The sequence below is a fragment of the Bactrocera latifrons genome, unplaced genomic scaffold (assembly GCF_001853355.1).
Source record: "Bactrocera latifrons isolate USDA-ARS-PBARC rearing strain unplaced genomic scaffold, ASM185335v1 scaffold_1311, whole genome shotgun sequence".
Lineage (NCBI taxonomy): Eukaryota > Metazoa > Arthropoda > Insecta > Diptera > Tephritidae > Bactrocera > Bactrocera latifrons.
Window position 1 is genome coordinate 8,207 of NW_017534755.1, and position 23,242 is coordinate 31,448.

General features: G+C 34.4%; 1 protein-coding gene across 6 annotated transcripts; it reads right to left on the reverse strand.

The window, feature by feature from the left end:
* Window positions 1–430: 430 nt before the first annotated feature.
* On the reverse strand, window positions 431–23,055 carry LOC108965027. Of its 6 annotated transcripts, XR_001993071.1 has the most exons (5): window positions 22,613–22,765; window positions 11,374–11,538; window positions 10,558–11,315; window positions 7,187–7,353; window positions 5,330–5,412 (listed from the first exon to the last, which is right to left on the reverse strand). XR_001993071.1 is itself a non-coding variant. In XM_018927186.1 (4 exons), the coding sequence occupies exons 2-4, from the start codon at window positions 11,477–11,479 to the stop codon at window positions 823–825; spliced, it is 891 nt and encodes a 296-aa protein (XP_018782731.1). In that variant the 5' UTR covers window positions 11,480–11,538; window positions 22,613–22,765; the 3' UTR covers window positions 431–822. The 6 variants fall into 6 exon arrangements, 5 of the variants coding, with proteins under 5 accessions (XP_018782731.1, XP_018782729.1, XP_018782728.1 ...); XM_018927186.1 differs by lacking the exons at window positions 5,330–5,412; window positions 7,187–7,353 and adding an exon at window positions 431–849; XM_018927184.1 differs by lacking the exons at window positions 7,187–7,353; window positions 22,613–22,765 and adding an exon at window positions 22,849–23,055 and having other exon boundaries at window positions 4,743–5,412.
* Window positions 23,056–23,242: the final 187 nt, after the last annotated feature.

Genomic DNA, 23,242 nt, shown 5'->3' on the forward strand with positions numbered 1-23,242 from the left:
ATTAAATTTATTCAGCAATATTATTCCAGTTTTTGTTTCTTCGATTGTTAACGGAATTTTTATCATATATAAAATCGTCATATCTTTGCTTAGTACATTTATCTTTGAGAATTTCAGTGCCTCTTCTTCAGTTTTAAAAGGCATTTGTTCCTCCTTTAGTTTATTAATAGAAAATTTAACTTCATCAATGCTTAAAAGTATTGAGTTTATTATATTTTGTTTTGCCCATTGGATGGCATATTTTATATTTATTAATTCTTCTTTGATCAATCTTATTCTGTTTTGTAAATTTATCATAATTTCTGTTATAGTGTCTTCATCCTTTTTTATGGTATTTAACATTTTATTGACAATGTTTGTTATATTATTTATACGTTTTTCAAATAAATTATTAATAATTATTTGATTATTATTATTTTGGTTCAGATTATTCAAATTGTCATTTATAATATTAAGATCATTATGATCAGCAGATCCGGCGATGTATTTCCATGCCGTTCCTATTATGTCAATTGATCTCCTCTTCTTTTTGTTTTCTACCGGTTTAAGGGTGTTGAGGATTTCAAAAGTTTGGGTAGTTTCATGTTTGAGGATAGGATAAAGGAAGTTATCTTTAGGGAAGTTATAGTTTAGGGGGAGTGGTTATTTCATTATAAGTTTCTGTCAGGAAATGTTCGTAACGGTCTATGTCAATGAGGTGTATTAGTCTAAGTGTTCCGTCCTGTATTTTTGCATTTCCGTTGTCTATTGTAATGAGTTGAGCTTTACTGTAGTCCAAAATTTTTACATCTGCTAGTGAAGATGTAATCACCGTGAAGATAATTATAAATTTGGATAAATCCATTGTTCCTAAAATAGATAGTTAAGTTTTTATTAGAGATTTGTGAATTATACGTCCTGACATCGTTTTAACTATTGTTCTATTATTATCAGATAGTATTTCTTTTTTCTTTTTTATATTTTGGAGTTAGTTTTGAACCAATTATTTTATTTAGTTTTGCATAAATTATATCTCCTGGGGAATATTCTTTAGGTTCTGATCTTTTGCTGTTATGGTAAGAAAGATCTTGTTCCTGTTTTTCCTTGAGTAATATAATATTTTCGTTTCTCTGCTGCGCTAACTGCTGCGGGTCGTTAAAAACTCTATTCCCAAAGAATGTGGCGATGGGTTTGTTTCTGGTTGTTGAATGTAYCGTTGAATTATATTCTTGCACAGATTTGAATAATAATTCTTCGAACGTTATTCCTATGTTGTTTGCTTTTAAACATCTCCTTATTTCAGAAAGTGTACTATGGAATCTTTCTACTTGTCCGTTACTGGTGCTACTATAGGGTGGTGTGGTATATACATTAATAGACATTTGGTCCTTTACTAAAGTTAATATTGTGGCTGAATTGAGAGATTTTTCGTTATCTACTATTACTTTTTTTGTTATTCCAAATGAGATCATTAATTCTCTTATTGGGTTTTTTATACGTTCTATTGCTTTGGACTGTATAATTTTAACCTGTGCGTATTTTGAAAATTTATCAATGGACATGAGTATTCGCCTTTTTTCTGTCAAGTAAATATCAATGTGGACGATTTCTGTTGGAAACTGAGGAATGGGAGTTTCTTGTAACCGTTGTTTTGGAGGATGTCTATCATATTTATGCTAGCGACATATGGAACATAGTTTAACTATTTTTTCGATTTTAGAATGCATGCTTGGAAAGTAAAATTTCTGTAATATTTGTGTTTTGTTTTCGCGACTATTTCTATGTGCTCTCTGATGTTCTTTAATAATTATTTCTTYCTGTTCTGTCTCTGACACGATGTCTTGAAGTAGGGTTTGTGTGAATCTAATTTTGATATTTGCAAAGTGAAGTGGATATACTTCCTGAATTTTTCCCATTAAGCTTTCTATAGTGTATAAACCGTTAAGTAATGCTCGAATATTCTCGTTTTGTAATTGTATGTCTATGGTAACAGGGAAATTGTATTTCAAACGTATAGTTTTCTATGTCACCGATTAAGATGAATAGTTGATTTTTGAAGGCATTTATGGGTGCTTCAGTAGCTGGGATGAGCTGAAGTGCTGAACGTTCGTCTCTATGGTCAGTAGTCGTTAGAGCGTTAACGTCAGTCTGTGGAGGTCTCGATAGTGCGTCGGCTACAACGTTTGTCTTTCCTGGTTTGTATTTCATTTCGTAATTGTACTCTTCGAGGATACATTTCCATCTTTTCATTTTTCCGTTATAATTTTTATTGCTTAATGCATAGGTTAGGGGTTGATGGTCTGTGAAAATGATTACTTTGGGTGAACCATACAAATAACTTCTGAAATTATTAAGTGCCCATATTATTGCCAGCATTTCTTTTTCATTTGCGGTGTAATTTTCTTCGGCTTTACTTAGTGAACGTGATATGAATGCTATGGGTTTGCCTGATTGTTCTAAGACTGCTCCGAGAACATAATTAGATGCATCAGTGGTGAGGTGAAAATCTCTATTAAAGTCAGGATATGCTAGAACTACTTCTTTTGAAACGAGTGAGGATTTTATTTTATTGAAGGCTTCTAGTGCTGCGCCATTGAAAGTTATCTGCTTTTTACAGGATGCATTTTTGGGAATGCGTCCATCCTCCCCTCTTAAGAGCGAAGTAAGCGGCTTTTCCAATTTAGCATAATCCTTTATGAAGCGGCGGTAGTAGCCGGAAAGGCCAAGGAAAGATTTTAAGTCTTTCAAAGTTTTCGGAAATTTTATATAGCTTCAACTTTTGAAGGATTGGTTTTTACACCACTTGGTGAAATAATAAAACTTAGGAACTCGATTTCATTTCGGAAGAATTCGCACTTGTCCAGTTGAACTTTCATATTTGCTTCTTTGAGAGTGCGAAATATTTCTTCAATATTTTGGAGATGGCTTTCTTCATCTTCGCCGAAAACTATTATGTCATCAATGTAGAGATAGCAGATTTTACCTATATAGTTTCTTAGAATATCATCTAAGGCTCTTTGAAATATAGAAGGAGCGTTTTTCAGCCCGAATGGAAGTCGTGTAAACTCATATATGCCATTATTGACAGAAAAATCTGTTTTTTCAATGTCAGATTCTTTTAAAGGAATTTGGTAGAATCCACTTTTTAAATCCAATACGGAAAAATATTTATTATTTCCTAATTGCGCAATAATTTCATTTATTTCGGGTATGGGGTATTTGTCGGAAATGGTAACATTATTTAATTTTCTGTAATCAATTACGAGTCTAAATTTCTTTTCGCCGGAGGCGTCTAATTTTTTTGGAACAACCCAAACTGGTGAGTTGTATGGAGAACGTGATGTTCTTATTATGCCATCTTTGAGTAAGGTTTGGATCATGCCAATAGGGTATGGATAATATCTGATGTAAACGGGTGTACCTGAAGAAGTCCTGATTTCGCCTACCATGGTAGTAGTGTAGGTTAGTTTTTCATTTGGATCGGAAAATAATTGAGAATATTTGTTTGCAAGTTTTTAAATGAGGAATTTCTGAGAAGGTGTCATATGATCTGTCCTTACGTCAATACTGTTTACTGTAAGAGAAAGCTTCTGTTTTATCCTTATTTCTTTACCGTTACCGAATTTAATTATGTCATCGCGAATGTTTATAGTTGCACTGAAGCGTTTGAGGCTATCGTTTCCGATAATACCATCAAAAGATTTCAGTCCTGGTAGGATAAAAAATTTCAAATTCGAGTTATCTATTTGAGCTAGATTAATTATTGTATGATGAGTAATTTGAATCTTTCCTGCTATGGAATTTGCAAAAAAAACTTCTTCATTAGGAACTGGTTTTGTTGTGGTTGTATCTAATTTTTGCTTGATCATGTATCTATAAGTATTTTTAAAAATTTTCCGATCTTCGTTCTAAATTCTATATAAGGCAACGAAGAACTTTCCATCCTAAATTAATATCTATGTAGTCGGGTTGGCTATTCTCTTGAACTAGTTGTTGGATTTGTTCGTTGTTTAACATTGCTTCGTATTCTTTCTTTGTCGATGTCAAGATTTGTTCGTCATGGTGGTCATATGTGGCTTGTTGGTCATATAGATCTTCTCTACCGGTTTCTATATGGAAGTTCCTTTGTTGTTTGAAAGGCACTTGTGGAGGACAATTTGACGGTCGGTAGTTATCCGCTTTTGTATGTAGGGAATGGTCTACATCCATTGGCTCTGGACGCGGAAGTCTGAAAGGACGTGCGGGTTGTGGCCTAGCGGGATGTTGATATGTTGGCCGAAAGTTTGGAGAATTACTATAGTGAAAATTTGGTTGTTGCCGTTGCTGAGGCATGTAGTTCGGTTTAGATAAACATGGCTTAGGAATGTAAGCCAATTGTGGGTAGAATTCGTTTGTGCCCTTTTAGGCGGAAGAGTCCTGAGCTTTTCTAACGTGGGAATTATTATTGATCGCGTAATGCGAACGAAATTTTAGGTTTTCTAACTTAAGACATAAGTGAAGAGCTTCAGGGAGGTCTACGGGCTCTCTCATGCCAAGGAGCCTTGGCAAATCGCCATTCAGTCCTCGAATAAAAGTGTCAAGGGCTTTGTCCCGATAAGTTCGTGTGAGTAAATGCATGGATTTAGCACCGATTTCCATGCAACCAAGTTTATTAAGAATGAGAGATAGGTGCGAATATACCCTTTGGTAAAATTCCTAAATAGTATGGTTACCTTGAATTGATGACGTCATTTGGTACTCTAAGGTACCTACGTCCCTGCTCGGGCGCCAATTAAACCATTAGTTTTTGGTTTTGATTTTTAAAAAGGATAGCGGACCCGCGTCCGCGTCTTTATTACAAAAATTCTGTCTTAAGACTGAATACAATTTTTACCTTAAGTCTAAATTAAACCTACGCTTGTACCGGGTCAGGTTCCCTATAGTCAGCAGTTAATCGGATGCGCTTGTGAAGCCGCTAATACTGCTGATGCGACGTCAGCTATTGCTGGGTTTCGAGTTTCGTACTGAGTTGCTGACCGATGGTGGGAATTGTCTGAAGTGCTGTGTTAACTTACATATTAATTTATTTATTATTGTTACTTATATTAAATATAATAACGAAATTATAAACCAAGCATATATGCGTGTACGTAACTGATCGGATTTCATTTAAGTTATTGGCGAGGTTTTGAGTTTAGTGAATTTTCAAAGATACTCGATGATTTATTTTAAAATAAAACATACAGCTTTAATCACATGGAAAGAGCACTACGCATGTTATACCTATGGGCTAACAACAATGGACTATGTGTTAACTCCAATAAACAGAACTGATGCTGTTCACAAGTAAAACTAAAATCACCCAATTTCAACTTCCCGTGCTAAACCCTTCAACTTTACTCTGTCGAACCCCTCATCTAAATACGTAGGGGTTGAGATTGACACCAAATTGTCCTGGAAAATAAATATAGTAAAAAGAACAAATAAATCATATGTAACCTACTACACTTGCAAGAGAATCATCAGTAAGATTTTGAGCCTTAAACCTAGTATAATAATGTGGATGTATACGGCTGTCATAAGACCTATACTTGCATACATACGGAGCACTGGTATGGAGCGCTAAAGAAACAATACAACATAAGAAATTAAATAGGGTACAAAGAGCAGCATGTGCAGGTGTTACTGGTGCAATCAAGTCATGTCTGAGTGAAGCGCTTAATAYGATCTTGCACCAGCTACCCATTGACATCTATATTCACGAAAGAACAACATGTTTTGCAATAAGAATAAAAGAATTTGGCTGTTGGAATCAGAAGAACTATGGACATAATGATATCCTAAATCAATAAATCAGACTACATTCTCCCAATGCTGGATTTCAATAGACGCTTCCAGGTGAAGATAGACTCGAGACGTGAATTGAGAATGGGCATAGTAGGGGAGGAAGATATCATCTCAGTCTATATCGACGGGTTCAAAAGGCACTGCTGGGTAGGCACGGAAGTATATTCCGACGATTTGAACATCTCTCTCTATCCGGCTACCGAACTCAGCTAACAGCTTACAAGCGGAAGTACTGGGCATAGGGAAGGCCTGCGAAGCACTATTGGATAACGAGAGGATACATAAAGCAGCAATATACACGAATAACCAGGCGGCTCTCCTGGCCTTTTCGTCACCCATGACTAATTCCAGCATAGTCCTGCATTGAGTTCACTAAAAACAGAAYCTTTGGAATCCATCAAGAAACAAACCTTGATTCTTGACCTACAAAAAGCATATTAGACATTAGTAGCTTTATCGAAATAAATAAAGGTCGACTGTCTACAATTCCTACAATTGTTTTTGTATTGCTTTCGTAGGCATCTTGATACCTACCCCTATAAAGTACTTATATGTCGAAATCTAATAAACATAACATATGTATATACAAAGTATTAAAAATATATATGTTCATAATTGGCGTACTCCCAACATCGTAAAATTCAAAAATTTTATACTACTTTATGCCAGTACCTATAGTTGACTTTTTACCGTAAAATCGGTCAATATGCGAGATGTATAATTGAAATTCAGGGATACAATTTTCTGACAATGGTGTTTGTAAAAAATGGATTTAATCGAGTGAATACTTCAATGAACCCCCAAATACCTAATTAGAAATTTTTCGAAATTCCGTTTGACTCTATTCCGTATATATCGGTCAATATGTGACTTGTGTCAATAAAAATTAGAGAGCRTGTTTTACTAATAACAGTGTAACTTTCTGGATGCTGGATAAAGTTGGGCGGTGAATTGACTTAGCCGCCATATAAGAAACTCATAATTTACGGGCGACTTTAATCCATATGATTGGTGATGGTACCTTAATGAACTTATGTGACATATTAATAACATGTAGTATAGACAAAAATGGGTAAAGTCAGTTCGATCCTGCACCTAATTACCATATTACTGTGATGAAATTGCAATTTTTTATTAATACGTCGCATGTTTTTCGAATCGGTAAATTTTCTTTCTGTAAGTTGGTAGTACTGTTGGTGACATCTATGCTAAATTTCACGCGTCATTTTGTGATGCTCAAAAAGTGAACTCTTAAAGTTTTATTATGTTTGAATGTATTGAACAATGAAGTGCGATAATTCACCATCTCATACTGCATTGGCTATTCGTGATCATTTCACCACATTTTCAACTAATATCGTGCCGCATTCGTCTGATTTACCTCGTGTAACTTCTGGCCATTCAGCAAATTCACGTGAGAACACCGTTTTGAATCAATTGAGGATATACTTGTAACAACTCAATCGAAGAAAGCTCTGATGACTATCACGACGGAGGATTTTTCCAAGAGCTTTGATGACTGGAAAATTCGTTGGCTTAAGTGTATTTCTGCGGAAGGGGATGAAATGGACAAAATTCACATTTCAATTCGATCAAAGTAGTATACTAAATATTATAATGATTTTTGTGTTTCTAACAAATCTTTTGTCGGATATGTCGGTCAGTGTATGTGTTATATACTTGTATATATATATATACATACACTACAAATTATATATACTTTCATATATACAGTTGAAGTTCCATAACTTAAAGACTTGAATTGGCAATATAAGTGAAACTTCATGCAAATTTCGTTCCATAACTCGAAGCTTTTTTATGGATTTAGGTGATTTGAGTTAGAGAAGGGTTCCAATCCTCTGCGAGAGTATAAAATGTTCGGTTACTCTCAAATTTARTGCTTATCTGCTTGATTAGGTTGATTTTCATATAAACACAGCTAACGCAAATAAAACATGATATTAACAATAACTTAATTTAAAATGATCAGATATAGCCTATTTAGCCCTTCCATACTTGTTGCAATAAAATTTATTCCTTCATTTCACTTTTAGTAGTTTTCAACAAATGAAACCCCTATAAAGGGAGTGGTTGTGGTTGTAATCCGTTATCACCCATTTTGTCACTGTAAAAGGCAGTGCTATAAGGATAAACGATATTTCATCACCGGTGATTTTATCACTGTGATTGAAAAACTTCTTATAGTCACTGCTATTGCCAGCCCACAATATCAGTGGTTGGTGATTTTTCTACATATCACTATTTCACTGTGAATGAAATTTACAGTTGGCACTAGCTGGTGAAAAAAAATGCGTGTAGTGTTTTTTTGGTGTTGGGGGTAAAAATTTTAATTTTGAATACATTTTTATTCACTATATGTGGTGTTTTTGTGGGATTGGAGGTAAAGTTTTTTTGAAATTTATTAAAAGTAAAAATGGATTTAAAAAAAAATAAAAAACGAAATGAAATGTGGCAACTTTTCGAAACAATAAGTGAAACGCAAAATTTGCAAAAAAGATATATCATATGAAACGTAGCAATTAAGCCGATATAAATACGCAGCATGAAGTTATGGAAAGAAATTTACAATTCGGTAAAACATAACATTTTTACTTTACATTTCAGTTAAGAGATTTTAATATGACTTCAGAACCTTCTGCGCCAATCCAAAATAACTGCCGGGATATGTAATAAGAAGATTCTTGCAAAGGCAAAAACGGAAATTGATGATGTGTTGCCAATGCTCTTCATCAAGAACTTACAACCTTTCAGCATTGTCGAGGACAGTGAATTTGTCCAATTCGTTAAAGCGCTAAATCTGGCATATAGTGTCAAGAACTATGATTCCGGCATTATATGAAGCATGCCTCGAAAAAAGAAGCTTAAAGTGACTAATGGTGTTAAATTCTGCATTACAACCTATTGTTGGACGCAATACAGTGAGTTACATAGTAATTATACTACGTTTTGTAAGTGACAGTTTTGAGTTTAATAATATATTATTGGATTCCTGACCAATGAGAAAGGCACAAACTGCCAAAAACTTAGCCGAGCAAATACAAAAAGTCTCAACTGGGAGTATTTAATAAAATAATATTTGCAGTGTCTCATAACGCAAACAATATAATGAGTGCCTTGCAAAATGTGCTCAAACTACGCCATTTCGGCTGTTTTGCGCATACGTTAAATTTAATTGTTGCAGAACGTYAATGCTGTTTTACAAAAAGTAAAATAAATTGTCGCACATTTCGGAAAAGGCACTTCTACAAATGAAAAATTTAGGAGTTTTCAACGCAATGCTGGTACCGAACCTCTAAAACTAATTCAGAGTGTTGATAATCGCTGGAATTCTACATTTTATAGGTTAAATGTTTTATTAAAGTGGAAGATGCCGTTAAAACTACTGTCGTGCTCATAAGTAAGGAATTATCCCCAATTAATGCTGACAAACGGTTGTTTGCTTACTGTGTTAAAACCTTTTGAATACACCACAAAAAATAAGCGACCAAAAATATTGCATTGAATCAATGGTTATTTATATTGTAAATGGCCTCAAGACAATACTTATTTAGATCCAGTAAAAGCAGTGGTTTTTGAGTTATTAAATGGTATAAATGAAAGATTAGGAAATACCGAAAAGAGCAACGCTCTAGGTATGTTATCATTCTTGGATCCACGTTTCAATAATTTCGAATAGCCGACTTATTTACAAATCGTAGAGTAATTCAAGAAGCCCGAGCAAATTAACCCCAAGAACCACAAGTAGAAACCTCAGTTTTCAAAACGGAGCTACATCTATGTATATACTCCAACATTGCGTCAACCAAGCCGGGAGGTACTTGTAATTCGAGGGCCATTTTCGATGTTCAGCGTCCCCCGTCGGGTACAGCGTCGAATATATTCAGAGCTGGAGTGTTTTCGTCCATTCGGACAACATGACTTATCCAGCGTGACCGCTGTCTTTTAATTCGATGAACTACGTCAACGTCGTCATATATCTCGTACAGCTCATCGTTCCATCGAATGCGATACTTGCCGTGGCCTACGCGCAAAGGACCATAAATCTTTCGCAGAACTTTTCTCTCGAAAACTCGCAACGTCAACTCATCAGTTGCTAACATCGTCCAAGCCTCTGCACCATATAGCAGGACGGGAATTATGAGTGACTTATAGACTTCGTCGACTTTCGTCGAGAGATCTGTTATCTGTCTCCCATAGCTCGGGCAAAATTAGGATGTTTAGCGCTTTCGGTTCCCTGCGAACTCCTCTTTTCTCAAACCAGGCTTATTTAAAATGAAAGGAAAATGCGTTTAGATGGTGAAAAACACATGTTGTTTTTTTTAAATGCGAATCAGTATAAAAAATCCGTGCTAAATGAATTTTGTTGATTATACAAATTATTCTATTTCACTTCATGTAACATTAAAGGTATTGCCATAAAATTAATTCCTTTTATTTCAGATTATATACATATATTTTTTTGGCATTATTGCACGTCAGAACTACTTAACATATCTATGTTATTAAGAAAAGTGGCGATCGCAATAGCTATACAAAAGTGATTTAAAAATCGTAATCGTTAGCCCAAACATATTTTGGGCCTCGGTAATGCATTTGAGTTGTATAAGGTGGTGAGCCTGAGAATAACATTATCTTCACCGACTTTTTATAATCCTACTCACGTGATATAGAGTGTATATGGAATCATTGCATATATAACTATTATTATATTTTAGAGAAAGAAGTACTTACATCACAGTAACTTATAGAGTCAATTATTGGCCATAAAGCTTTGTCATCACGAAAGCTGTATGGAGTAGACTGCAGTATAGAATTAGTTGAGTAGCGCTTCTGACATGTTTGCATATTTTTTGTCTTTCGAATCTTTATAAAAACATTATTCACATCTTTTAATGTATACTGCACATTGCACTCTCCGGATGTATCGACTTCTGTTGTATTGAAATCGACATCAAAGCGCAGCATTGTATTTTGAAAAATGGAGAGGATGCCTTTTTTCAAGTTTAAAGTCCAAACGGATTCTTGGAAGTTTGGGCATATTTCCGAAATAAGCCCATCGTTAAAAGAGAAACGTAACAAATGTCGTTTTAAATCTTTTGCCAGCTCAATACTTTTTGGATGCATATTAATAAAATTATCATTGGGTTCAGTATATCCTCTTGAATCTGTGAATTCCCCATAATAATCATCTTCATCGAAGTTTTCGTTTCTGCTATTTGCATTATTACTGAATTCGTCATCCTTCGATATACACTCATGATCAAAAAGTTTAACATCCGTGATTTGTAAAAAGCCATCACAAGGCTTTGGAAAATATATGATGACGGTTGCTTTTAGGAAAAGGCTGGACGCATTATTGCCTGTACCAGAAAATTCTGTATTTAAGTCTACGTTATATTCGTATTTATATAAATTGTCATGAAAATTAAATTTTCTGAATGGCGTTTCACACTGTGGTTTTCCACAAATACTTGGATCACGAAATGGATCTGAAATTTTTAAAATTTATTCAAAATATGTTAAACAATTATATGACATTATACATACTTTGGTTAGCGCTACTTCTTTGTGTATATAATACAATCAAAATAGCCGTTAAAAAGTTTCGCGTTATTTTACTTGCTATAATTGTCGAATAATTAAAAGTTGCCATAATCTTCTACAATATCAAATACAAGTCCTTATATAACTTTTTCGCACTATGTACACAACCTGCAATAAAAGAAAAAATAATTTATATCATAATTTAATTATATATACAGTCAATCCCGGCTAAGTGCCACAATAAAAGATGTTGACTTGATGGTACTTAAAGAGAGAATTACCCTAACAGAACCCGCATAAGTACTGTAGTACTTATGTTCTGTTTGTTAAAAATATTATTTTTTTAATTTTGGTTGACTCTTGGACACATTGTATGTGCTTCGATGAAAAATAACATAAGGGTTTTGAAGTGGTACATAAGAGAGGAAGTTTGTAAGTACATTTTTCATGAAGCACAAAATTGTATGGTCCTTAAGCGTGCAGTACTTATATAACAATCTTTCTTTGTAAAAGGATCAGAGATGGAGTAAAACGCAAGGGTATAAGAGGGATTGCTATTCAAGCCAGAGAATGTATAAACATAGAGAAGGCGCAGGTTCGATGTCGAACATTTTATAAGATTGTGATAGGGAATTCACCTCACAACCACAGAATTCACGATGTGAAATGTTAACATTTTTAACAGTTCTCTCACATACTCAAATAGAGAATATGAAAAGAAATAATTTACATACAAAACAAGTTCTTTGCATTGCATTGTGATATTTTCATGCTTCAATTTTTCTTTCGACTTGGGAATCGCAATGTATGCAAATATGTATGCATGCTTTTGCGTTTTGCCGTCGGCAATTCAATATTGACATGTAAACGTTACATTTTTACATTATAATAATATACTAATAAATATTTTTGCATTATGTTTCTTACTAATAGATATTGTATTTATCACAACAATATAGTATAAATATGTATATCGTCCATCATATTAATCTTATTATCTGCTCATATGATTGCATGTATACGCATGTGCGCGTTCAAAAATTCAAATAATGATGTTATCACTTATCAATATATTACACGTTGTTACGCATTGATCTGTATGCTCATCAATTCATATACATATACTTTTATGTACATATATTTTTATACACTTTCGAAAAAATAATGCACAAGCATACAAACATATGTACATATGCCTACACATGTGAATATGTAACAAAAAAAAATTTAAACATTGCTCTACAAAAACAACAACTGTCTCAAATAGCAAAAGCATGCCAAGTCAATATGGCATCCGAATTGGCGAAGTCCAAATATAGTAAATTTTACAACAAAAACGATTTCATTCATAAACGCAGGCGCAAATTCCACAAGCGACCTCGTTTCATTCATAAAAACAAACGCCGTAACATCTCCCCGAGCATTAAGTGAGAAAAGTGGCAACATAACTGTTGTCGATTTACAGCATTTGTCAGTTCAAAAATGTTTTTCCGTAGCTCGCAAAAATCAGCGTCGGTATGTATGCAAGCTCATACATAAACGTATATATATACGCTAGCTTGTTGGCGAAGCTGTTCGAGCAGCAAGGAAAGCGGTAACAATCGGCGATCGTTTGTTAGTTTCTTTCGGCACAGCTCGGAATTTCTACCAACAACACAACGTTGTGATGACTCTTTGACAATACGAGAGCTTCGGCCATTAGTTGATGGTGACAACGGAGATGCGAAAGATGCGTGCGGCACTTGTTATTATGAATGTATGTACATACATATGTATGTGGCTCGCATTTGCTTTCGTAAACATACAGACAAATGTGCCAAAGAAGTAATATATGTATGTATACATGTATGTATGCCATAGAAATTCTATTGCTACAAATATGGAAATGATAACGAAATAATGCGAATATGCAAATTTCATGAAGGTCATCTATCCTTGAAGAAATGAAGTTCATTTGGCACATCTTCACTTTGTAATAGTCGAAATAAATATAATKTATTTGAAATATTAATTAATTTAAAAATTAAAAAATAAAATTAAAATTATATTTTATCTAATTATTCCAGAATTTCTAAAAAAAATTAAAATTTTTACCATTTTTCTGAAAAAAATGGTTCATATGATACAAGATAATCACGCATATGTGAAGCATAGAATGCTTCTTTACTTTGTATATTTTTCTTCTCTTTATTCATTCTCGCATGAATTCAGTCGCTTTACATATATTTCTGCAAGAGGACGTGCTCAATTCTACTAAATAGCAGCGAGAATGGTGACTTCCCTATCATTATAAGTTCTGTTAGTCGTCCAATCGAACATCATACAGAATTCAATTTGCACCTTCTCTATGTTTATACATTCTCTGCTCAAGCGTAGTTTTAGTTATTTATTAAAGGAATACAATTATGAATAATTATACTACTTATAAAATATAACAGCACTAACGACATGGCCTTCGGCTGAGGAATTAAATTAATTTGTACATTTAATTATCAAATATTAGTTATGAGTTAGTGTTATGACTAATGTTGAAGAATTATTGGTTCAAATGTACGTGTATTACAGACATACATGAGTTATGAGTTATAAATATTATAAATATTGATGAAGTTTTCAGAGGTTGTTCGTTGTGGATCGGGGAAGGTTTAAAAATAAAAATTTTTCATGAGGAAAAGTCGGAAAATTGTGATCAATTGCAGATACAAATTTGCCACGAAGAGGTCGCCCCAATATCGGTCAGAGTTTTTATTGCGAGCAACGTATGGCAGCCCAAGGCAAGGCAAGGCCAGAATTCAATCAGCAATCGATCGTAATAGCATGGCTTTTCAAATAACAGTTAGGATGTTTGATGGTGCTGTTGTATGCTAGATGTACTCTGTTGAGTGGCAAAAGAGAGGTTTGCCGCACTTACACATTCTTCTTTGGGAGGTGGTTACAACAGATCAAATTGATGAAATCATTTCTGCAGAAATTAATGTTGCAGAGAAAGGTCCAGTATTACACGAAGTGATGAAAACCAATATGGTTCATGGACCTTGCGGAAAATAAATGCACGAAACACTATCCACGCGCTTTTCTTTCGGAAACACAAACTAGAAATGATGGATATCCACTCTATCGGCGTCGCTCACCAGACGACAATATCAGAACATTTAGCATTCAATTTAGTCCTCTTCGCTAAAAACTGGAAATTCCGGTTGATACTTCCGGTGGTTTGATATCAATTCCATTCGCCGTTTATTCATTCACGAAAAATGAACTCATCGACATGTTTATCCGAACATTGGCTAAATTATCGTAACTACGATTCCTTAAGTGTATGCACAATGTTAGCTGCGAAAAATACCGATGTTGTTGACTTAAACTGGAAGATTCAAAGTCAAATTCCGGGAGACTTGCGCTCATACAAATCGATCGATCGTCTTGACAATAAAGACGACGCCGATAATTATCCAGTGGAATTTCTAAATTCTTTGTAGAGGCTTGGTAAGCCACCGCATCATTTGCGTCTAAAAGTTGAATCTGTCGTCATTATGTTTCGCAATCTGCATGCGCCGAACCCGTCTAATGGAATCCGACTGATTGCGACGCACCTATCGAATACAAGGACTCAGAATGCTTGATTCTACGAATTCCTTTGAGTTTCAATGATTTACCATTTCAATTCAAACGTATTTCGCTTCCAGTGGAAATTGTGACACACCTTATTTTCTCAAATTTAGGAGTGCTATGTTTTTATTGTGGCGTGCTCACGAGTTTGAAAACCGTCTTTTCTGTATACCGGAACAGAAATCAAAAAATGTGGTTTATCAAACGTTACAATGAAAAAAACAGAAATGGTAACTTCTACTTTCTTTTCATTTCAAAACACATAAYTTCACGCAGGACAACGGCAGCGGGTCAGCTAGTACATATATGTATAATATATATACAAATCCTTATGGTAATATTTACAATGTGAATGCTTAAGATTAGAAGTAGTTATATGCAGAAATTTACTTGATTTTAAGTTGTAGTGTATGAAATCTATACAATGCTGTGATATTAGGTTGATTTTAATTGGGCTCTGGAGATGAAGTTGTAGATATTTTTTATGTTGGCAGTTGTTGGTTCTTGGACAAGTCCCGAAAGAGAAGTGTCGATGAAATCTCGTCGTATGTTACAAAGCGTAGGGCAGTAGTTTAATATGTATTCTATGGAGTTTACTGAACTGTTGCTTAGCCGGCAGCCAGGCGTTATGTTCCGATCCAGAATATCTTGGTGAGTTAAGATACAGTGTCCTAAACGAAGTCGTGTGTAAACTTTGATCCCCGGGATGCTGCATGCGGAAGGGTATTCTGCTTTTCTATGATCAGGGTTTATGAGTCGATAGCGGTTGTCAAAAGAATCCCATGCCGCTCTCGCTTTAAGCTTTAAGTAGTTTCTTACAAATTGCAAAGTGTCGTTGCTTTCATAAGTTTTCACATAAATGCATGGACTACAGGTGACGTTTTTTTGCTTCTTTTTCAGCGAGTTCATTACCTGGAATGCCATAGTGGCCTGGAATCCACAATTAGTTTAACATTTCTTTAGCCATCAATTAATTTTTGACGAATTTCTCCGATTAGAGGGCTACTGTTGGATGTATTTTGAACGGCTGCGATTGTTGCAAGACTGTCGGTACATATTACAAATTTGCCTTTGACAATCGATGTCCATTGGATAGCTTCTTTTATGGCGTATGCTTCAGCGGTGAAGACCCAACATGGCGGTAAAAGTATCCCCTTTCTAATAACTTTCGAGTTTTCTGAAACCACTACATAAACGGTGTTGTGGCAGTTTTTGGAGCCATCTGTGTAAATGAATTTCCATCATTTTGAAATGAGCAATCTTTCGCGATGCATAAAGAGCAGTTTATATACCTCAACATTCGTGGAAGCTTTGTTCCATGTCATTAATTTATCTTCTATAATAGAAGAGGGAAGAGTCCATTGTGGGTGTTTGCTATTCTTCGAAGGCTTAGGTGTAAGGGGTATATCAATTTCATGGACGTATTATACTTTAGGACAAGGTGTATATTTGAAGGGAACTTGAGTGTTCGGTTGCGTCGTATGGCCCAGCGTACGTCGTTGAGCAAATTAGCGTTAGCGCTATACCTTTGGTATAAGCTACAATGTGTTAAACTTCAGTATTTCATTTACTTCGGCTTACGGCCATGTGATAAGGTACACAGAGTTTTTTTTTTAATAAATAGTAATTGATAAAATTAGAGATCTCACGACGTTGATTATATTGTAGGATGAATGAATGAATGTCGTGAGGATAAGAACTTAATTATAATTAACCTTTCAAAAAATTTTTATTATATAAACAATGTTTTAGAACAGAATCGAAAATAAGTCATAAAGTTATAATATCATTTACAGTAGGTACACTTATGTTCCTAAAAGTGATATTAATATTATTACAGTTTCTTTTGCGGCAGATGTGTAAGATGTTACATTTATCTAATGATAACTTAGCGTAAGATGTGAATTATATATACGAGGTGTGTTCAAAAAGTATCATGAATTTTGAATTTTCGCGGGTTACGTATATTCGAATTCCGCATTTTTTGTGGCGTTATGTTGGTACTCATGTCTCTCACTTATGCCGACAAGCTCGGCCATTTTGAATGTTCATTTAATTGTTGACAGCTGCTTTGCTTGCACGTGTTTTGGATCGTCTTCGATTTTTACCTATTCAAAAAAATGGATCAAAGAACCTGTATCAAATTTTGTGTGAAGAACGAAATTAAGTGCGCGGATGCATTTCGAATATTGACTGTGGCATACGGAGAAGCTACCTTGGACCGAAGCAATGTTTATCGGTGGTACAAAATGTTCTCAGGATGCCGAGAAGATGTGATAAAAATTGGCTTTTGCTCACACATCGTTGCTTGTGCGCGACTTTTTGGCCAAAAACAACACACTAATGATGCCGCAGCCACCGTATTCCCCAGATCTGGCCCCTTGTGACTTTTTCATGTTCCCTAAACTCAAGAGGCCCATGAAAGGACGACGTTACGCTTCTCTAGACGAGATAAAGACGGCATCGAAGGAGGAGCTGAAGAAGAAAAAAAAATGATTTTTTGAAGTGCTTCGAAGATTGGAAAAACCGTTGGCACAAGTGTATAATATGTCATGGGGATTACTTTGAAGGGGAAAAAATAGATATTCATGAAATTGAATAAATAAATAATTTTTGAAAAAACACAAAATTCGCGATACTTTTTGAACACACCTCGTATTATTAAGTATTTCCATAAAAGTTAGTTTGACGTTATTCAAATCAAGATGTTTTGAAAATATCAGAATATCATCTGCATACATACAATGGTCGACTTGGTAATTTGATCATTAAATACAATTATAAATATGACTACAGATAAAGGAGAACTTTGAGGAACCACATTTTCTAGCGGAGGAGGGTAATCGTTGGGTATTATTATTAGGTTTAGGTATTGGAAGAATTTCAGCTATTTTCCAACTATGAGGATATACCGTCTGACAGTATTTTATTATAACGATTAACTATTCTATTGTTATCGTCTTATGGGATTTTTCTTAGCATGTCATAGGATATCCTGTCTAAACCAGGAGTTTTACCCTTGGAGGTGGAAATTGCGTCATCAAATTCGGCAGTGGAAATATTTAAGTTTAAATTTAGCGCTTAATTGCTAAGGTTGTCGTTAGGTGGGAGTATACAGAATAAGAGCTCCACTAAGAGGCGAACGCGTTCGTTATGAAATTTCGGTCGTTTGTTAATCCAAACTGGGTGTTGAAATAATTAATTTTATTAGGTTTTTTCCCGCCAGACAAGCATCTTATCTCGCCAAACCTGTCGAGGCGAGGTTTTCGGATTCATTCTTTGCCTATTTGGTTTGTCGTTTTAAAATAGCATTGTCGCGTCTATAGGTTTAGAAGGTTACGTATTTCTTTATACTTATACCAGCTTTTGAGTTTTAGTGATCTAAGATTTTCTAGTTCACTATTCCACCGGTCGGTTATCGGTATTGATATGTATTTTTGGTTTGAGGTATGGTGTGATGTGCTGACGAACATATTATTTTCCGTATATGCTATTATTAGAACAAATATATTTTTTAGATATAGATGAACAAAGATCTTTGTAACTAATCCAATTGGCTTTTGGATTTATTTGGTTAGAAAAATTGATTTAAACTCTTTTGTTGACGTTTCTGCGTGAAACCCGATTTCTGTCGTCAATGAAAAATGATCACTGCCATGAGGGTCACTAAGGACGCGGATTGATAAAGGAAAAATATTGGACTAACATGCAGTAACGTATACATGAGTGAAAGATAGATGGGTGGAGAAATGTGGAAGGTTGCCATCGTTTAAAACTATGAGATTGCTGCATAATAAGGCATCTTCAATTTTTGTATCTCTATCGTCTGATAAAGGAGAACGCCAAATCGGGCTCCATGAGGTGTCTTCAAAATGTGTAAGATGTCTGAGGAGGAGAAATTTTGTTTAGGTGGAATGCAGGTATTAATTGTTGTTAGTTTCGGGTTGATTAGTATCTCAATCGCGATAGTGTGTAAGGTATTATCCGTGGAAGCCATTTTATGTGGTATGTTCATTTTTACCAAAATTTCCACACCTTGTCTTCTGTGTTGCACTGACGATTATTAAAAAAATATCCATTGTAGCCACATGGAGGTTTAGGATAGATATAATGACGTACATGTGTTTGTTGTAAACATAGGACTGAAGGTTTCAAGTCTTAAATATAATAATTAGCTGCAATTCGTGATAATTATTGAAATAGCCATGGATGTTCCACTGCAAAATTGAGACCATTGAAAAAATAACATAGGAAATTATAGGAGTATTATGTTGTTATACTTATGTGTGTAAATATATTGTGGGTCTTGCTTATTTGTTGGTAATGGTTACTTGTATAATAATAAATTATTGTTTGCATGGGAAAGAGGAGGAGGAAAGGAGAATTGAGTGAAGGAATTGGGTTCGGATTTAGTGTTTTTTCGATGCTAATATGTTGTTGGTCGTTGTTGTTGTAGGTAAAGCTATTTGTGGTATTATTGGTTTCTGTTGGATTGTTGTTTTTTCGTTGTTTTTTTGACCAGGTAGAAGTTTTTGGTATTTGGTTATACGTTGTGATAAGAATTCGTATAGTCCGTTATCATTATTTGAAATTCGAAGAAAACAGATGATATTTGATGTTGGATTTTGTTGTTGATCAATAGAAAGCTTTAAATTGGGTTTTTTGGCTTACGCTTTCTGTTGTTTCTTTTAATGTGTGTTTCAGGTTGTTATTAGTAATTGGGGTATTGATAATAGATGCGAAAGAAGAGCAACCAACAATTGATGGAGTTTGATTTTTATATATGTTAATCGCTTCTTTCATTTTACATTATCTGTCAAAAGGTGGATGGTTTCCTGAGCATTTTGTACACATTGTACGAGTGTATACGTCGGGGTTGTGGGGGGTAGATTGCAGTGTTCGCACATTTTTGGGTTCTTGCAGCGTTTCGCACTGTGATTTAATTTACCGCATTTTTTGCATTGCATGGGGTTAGGGAAATAAGGTCTAACCTTGACTGAAAGCCATGTGACATCGATGCGGTTAGGAAGTTGGTAGCTGTCAAAAGTAAGGAGACAGACTCCGATATGTTTAGGTTTCCCAACTATGTTTTTGGAGAATTTGTATACTCCTACAACTCCTTGGACAGATAAATTACTAACGATTTCTTCGTCACTTAAATCCATTAAGTATGGGGCATATATTGTTCCTTGAGTTATTGAGTTTTTCATGGTATTTTGTATTAACTTCACAGACACCGTATAAAAATTTAGTACGAATGAACTTTTCGGCGGTTGATTTGTCTTTTGATAATAGGCATAGACTTCTCTCACGTAATTCTATGACTTTCATAATTTCTTTGCTTACTATTTTAAATGCAGAATGAATTGCAAAACAGTTATATCTATTGAATGGTTTATTTATGTCAACGGACGATATGATATTTAGGATTTCTAACTTGTATTTCTGGTAGACTGGGAAAAGGTTCAAATTGTATTTTTAAATTTTTTCCGTTTTGGTTGGGGATCAGAAGCCATTGTTATTATGTTTCAATTTATAAACTTGTATTCACTATATTTTACCGTACTCTAGAAAGTACTCATTAGATCAATTAGATCAACTAAAAGAACAAAGCACTGAGTATTGACTTAAAGAATCAAGTGCAAAAAGGACCGCGAAAAATCAAACTTCCGCTCGATATGAGTGATAGTCGGTGACGGTAGTGGTAGTTAACGCGGATTGATTGTATATCGATTTCAATGGTAATATATTGAGTAGTTTTCTAATACTTAACTACGGCACTACGTATAGTTAAGTTGTAATCATGTTAGTCTTATATTAGGAGTTTTGAAATTTAAGGCTGATCCATTTCGAGTTTCCTAAAATGTTTAATGATTAGACTTAGAAACTTAAAATTTAATGGGGAAGTGTTTATTATCATATGAAAGAACATTCTTTGGCATTTATTTTTTGAAGATTATCTCTTTCAAATGTTGGCCATGGTTACGTCTTAGATGGTACATCCGTTGAGTCCAACTTTCGATGATTGGTTTGGGGGATTGTTCGCATAGACCTTAGACTTTACATATTCCAAAGTGTTCTGTCAATATATTCATTCGTTGAAAGAAATGTCGCCGAGATCACGAGCATCAATTCGGTCATAAAATAGTCGCATACCATAGCCCGATAATGGTCGCCATTRGTGATTACGTTTGTAGCCGGATCATTTTTGAAGAAATGTGAACGAATGATTTCTCTGGCCCACAAACCACATCAGACCGTGTTTTCTAGATGAAATAAGTCTTATCGCTGACCAAAATTTGGCTGGAGAACGACGGAACTTTTTTGAACTTTTCAAGAGCCCATAAAGTAAAGCGATGTCGCTTGGGAAGGTCGAGCGGCTTCAGCCCTCGACGTGCTGGGATCAAAAATAAAGCATAAAAACATCTCTTATAGGTCGGCTCCACAGAAAATTGGCAGATAATAATTGCGTTCATTTGTTACTATTTATTTTTATTTTTCGTTAACTTATCAAAAGAAATATGAATATTGGAAAATATTATAACACAACGACGAAGTGTACTATCTGCCAAAAAAAACTTTAATAGAAATCTTTATTATCCCCGTAAAAAAATCTCATGAGTCACTACAAGCCTGATAATGCTTAATCCTTTATTGACTTCATCGAACTTAATTATTTCGATTTTGTCTCTTTTTTGGAGCCCTGATCGCTAGATTGTTGGGCATGTACAACTCCTGTTAATAAACACACTACGAGAGCTACCAGTATCTCTTTTGCTACCTTCTCTCGATGTCGTTTTAGCAAAAGATTAAATTATTTTTTTGTGAGTGTGGCATTGAAGTGCTTCATACGTACACCATTATAAAAGATGTTGATATAGTGATTTTCAAGCACTGTTTCTTTATTTTTTCGATGTTGTCGTCATTAATAGTAGTGGATGTTACGACTCACAGGAAATAGCTTTGCTATTACTTTACGTTATGGTTTTATGTTTGGTGCCACTCAAATAGTTCTTCAGTTCATATCAAAAGTCGCCAGACAAACCTTACTCTTTGTAAACAAATAGGTATCAAACATTCATTAATTTACATATGGAAATCAAACTTCATACGAACGTTATTCCAATCAACCGGGATAAGAGAAGTATATTAAGTTTCTTCGCCAGGTATTATTCTTTTTCACCGATTAAGCATCTTTGCATCTCCCTGATTTCATTATAAATAACAACAGTACAAATGATTCACAAATAAAGTGGTAAGCCCCATTTTTAATTTCCAAATATATTATCGTACCTTATTAAAAGTTAATGTGTAAATTTATAAGTTTTATCATCACTTCCTCAAATTTTATTGGCTCATCCATCTCAACAAAGTAGCGACCAACGTGTCCTACAACTAACATGAAATACCGCTTCGTAATGGGGTATTTACTAGTTTTAGTTAAAGCATTTAGTATAATATTATCATTATATATTTTCGCATTCATAAATTTGATTAGAGCGAAATTGCTATATTTTTGATAAACAATATTTTGGTGTCATGCACTCACAATGTACTATCATATAAAAATAAAAGTTTCAGCATTTGTGTAATTATTACGATAATTAAAGAATTATCTTCTTAATTTATGTACCTGTATTTAAGGATATTAATACAATATTTAATTATTCAAAAAATGTTCACCAAAACTAATTCACTATCTAAAATATTTTACTAAACGATTTTTGCACGAACTATTTGACATAAAAACCAATTCACGACTGAGCAAGCATGAACATAATCTAGAGAGAACTGTGACCATATTGATGCTTGAATGTTTAGAAAAGTTAAAGAGATAATACAATATAGTAGAGATAAAAATTAACTCACCCACAAAAAATAAAGCTGTCACATAAAATGAGAATTTACTAACATTTTAATGTAAACGAATGTGGGAAAGCCTTAACACTAACACAATGCCAAGGTTAATTTAGCAAATGTATGTCCCTTGTCATAATCGGTTTAAGTTTTATCCGTTAATTTATTGTTTACTAAGTTTTCGTATTTAGTAGAAACACAATTTGTATAACTCATCTCGCTATTGATATTTGACATATTAGTGAAAAATGGATGTACTTACTGGATCTGCATACTACCATTCAGAGTTGCAATTTTTATACTCTCGCAACAAAGTTGCTAAGGAGAGTATTATAGTTTTGTTCACATAACGGTTGTTTCTAAGTCCTAAAACTAAAAGAGTCAGATATAGGGTTATATATACCAA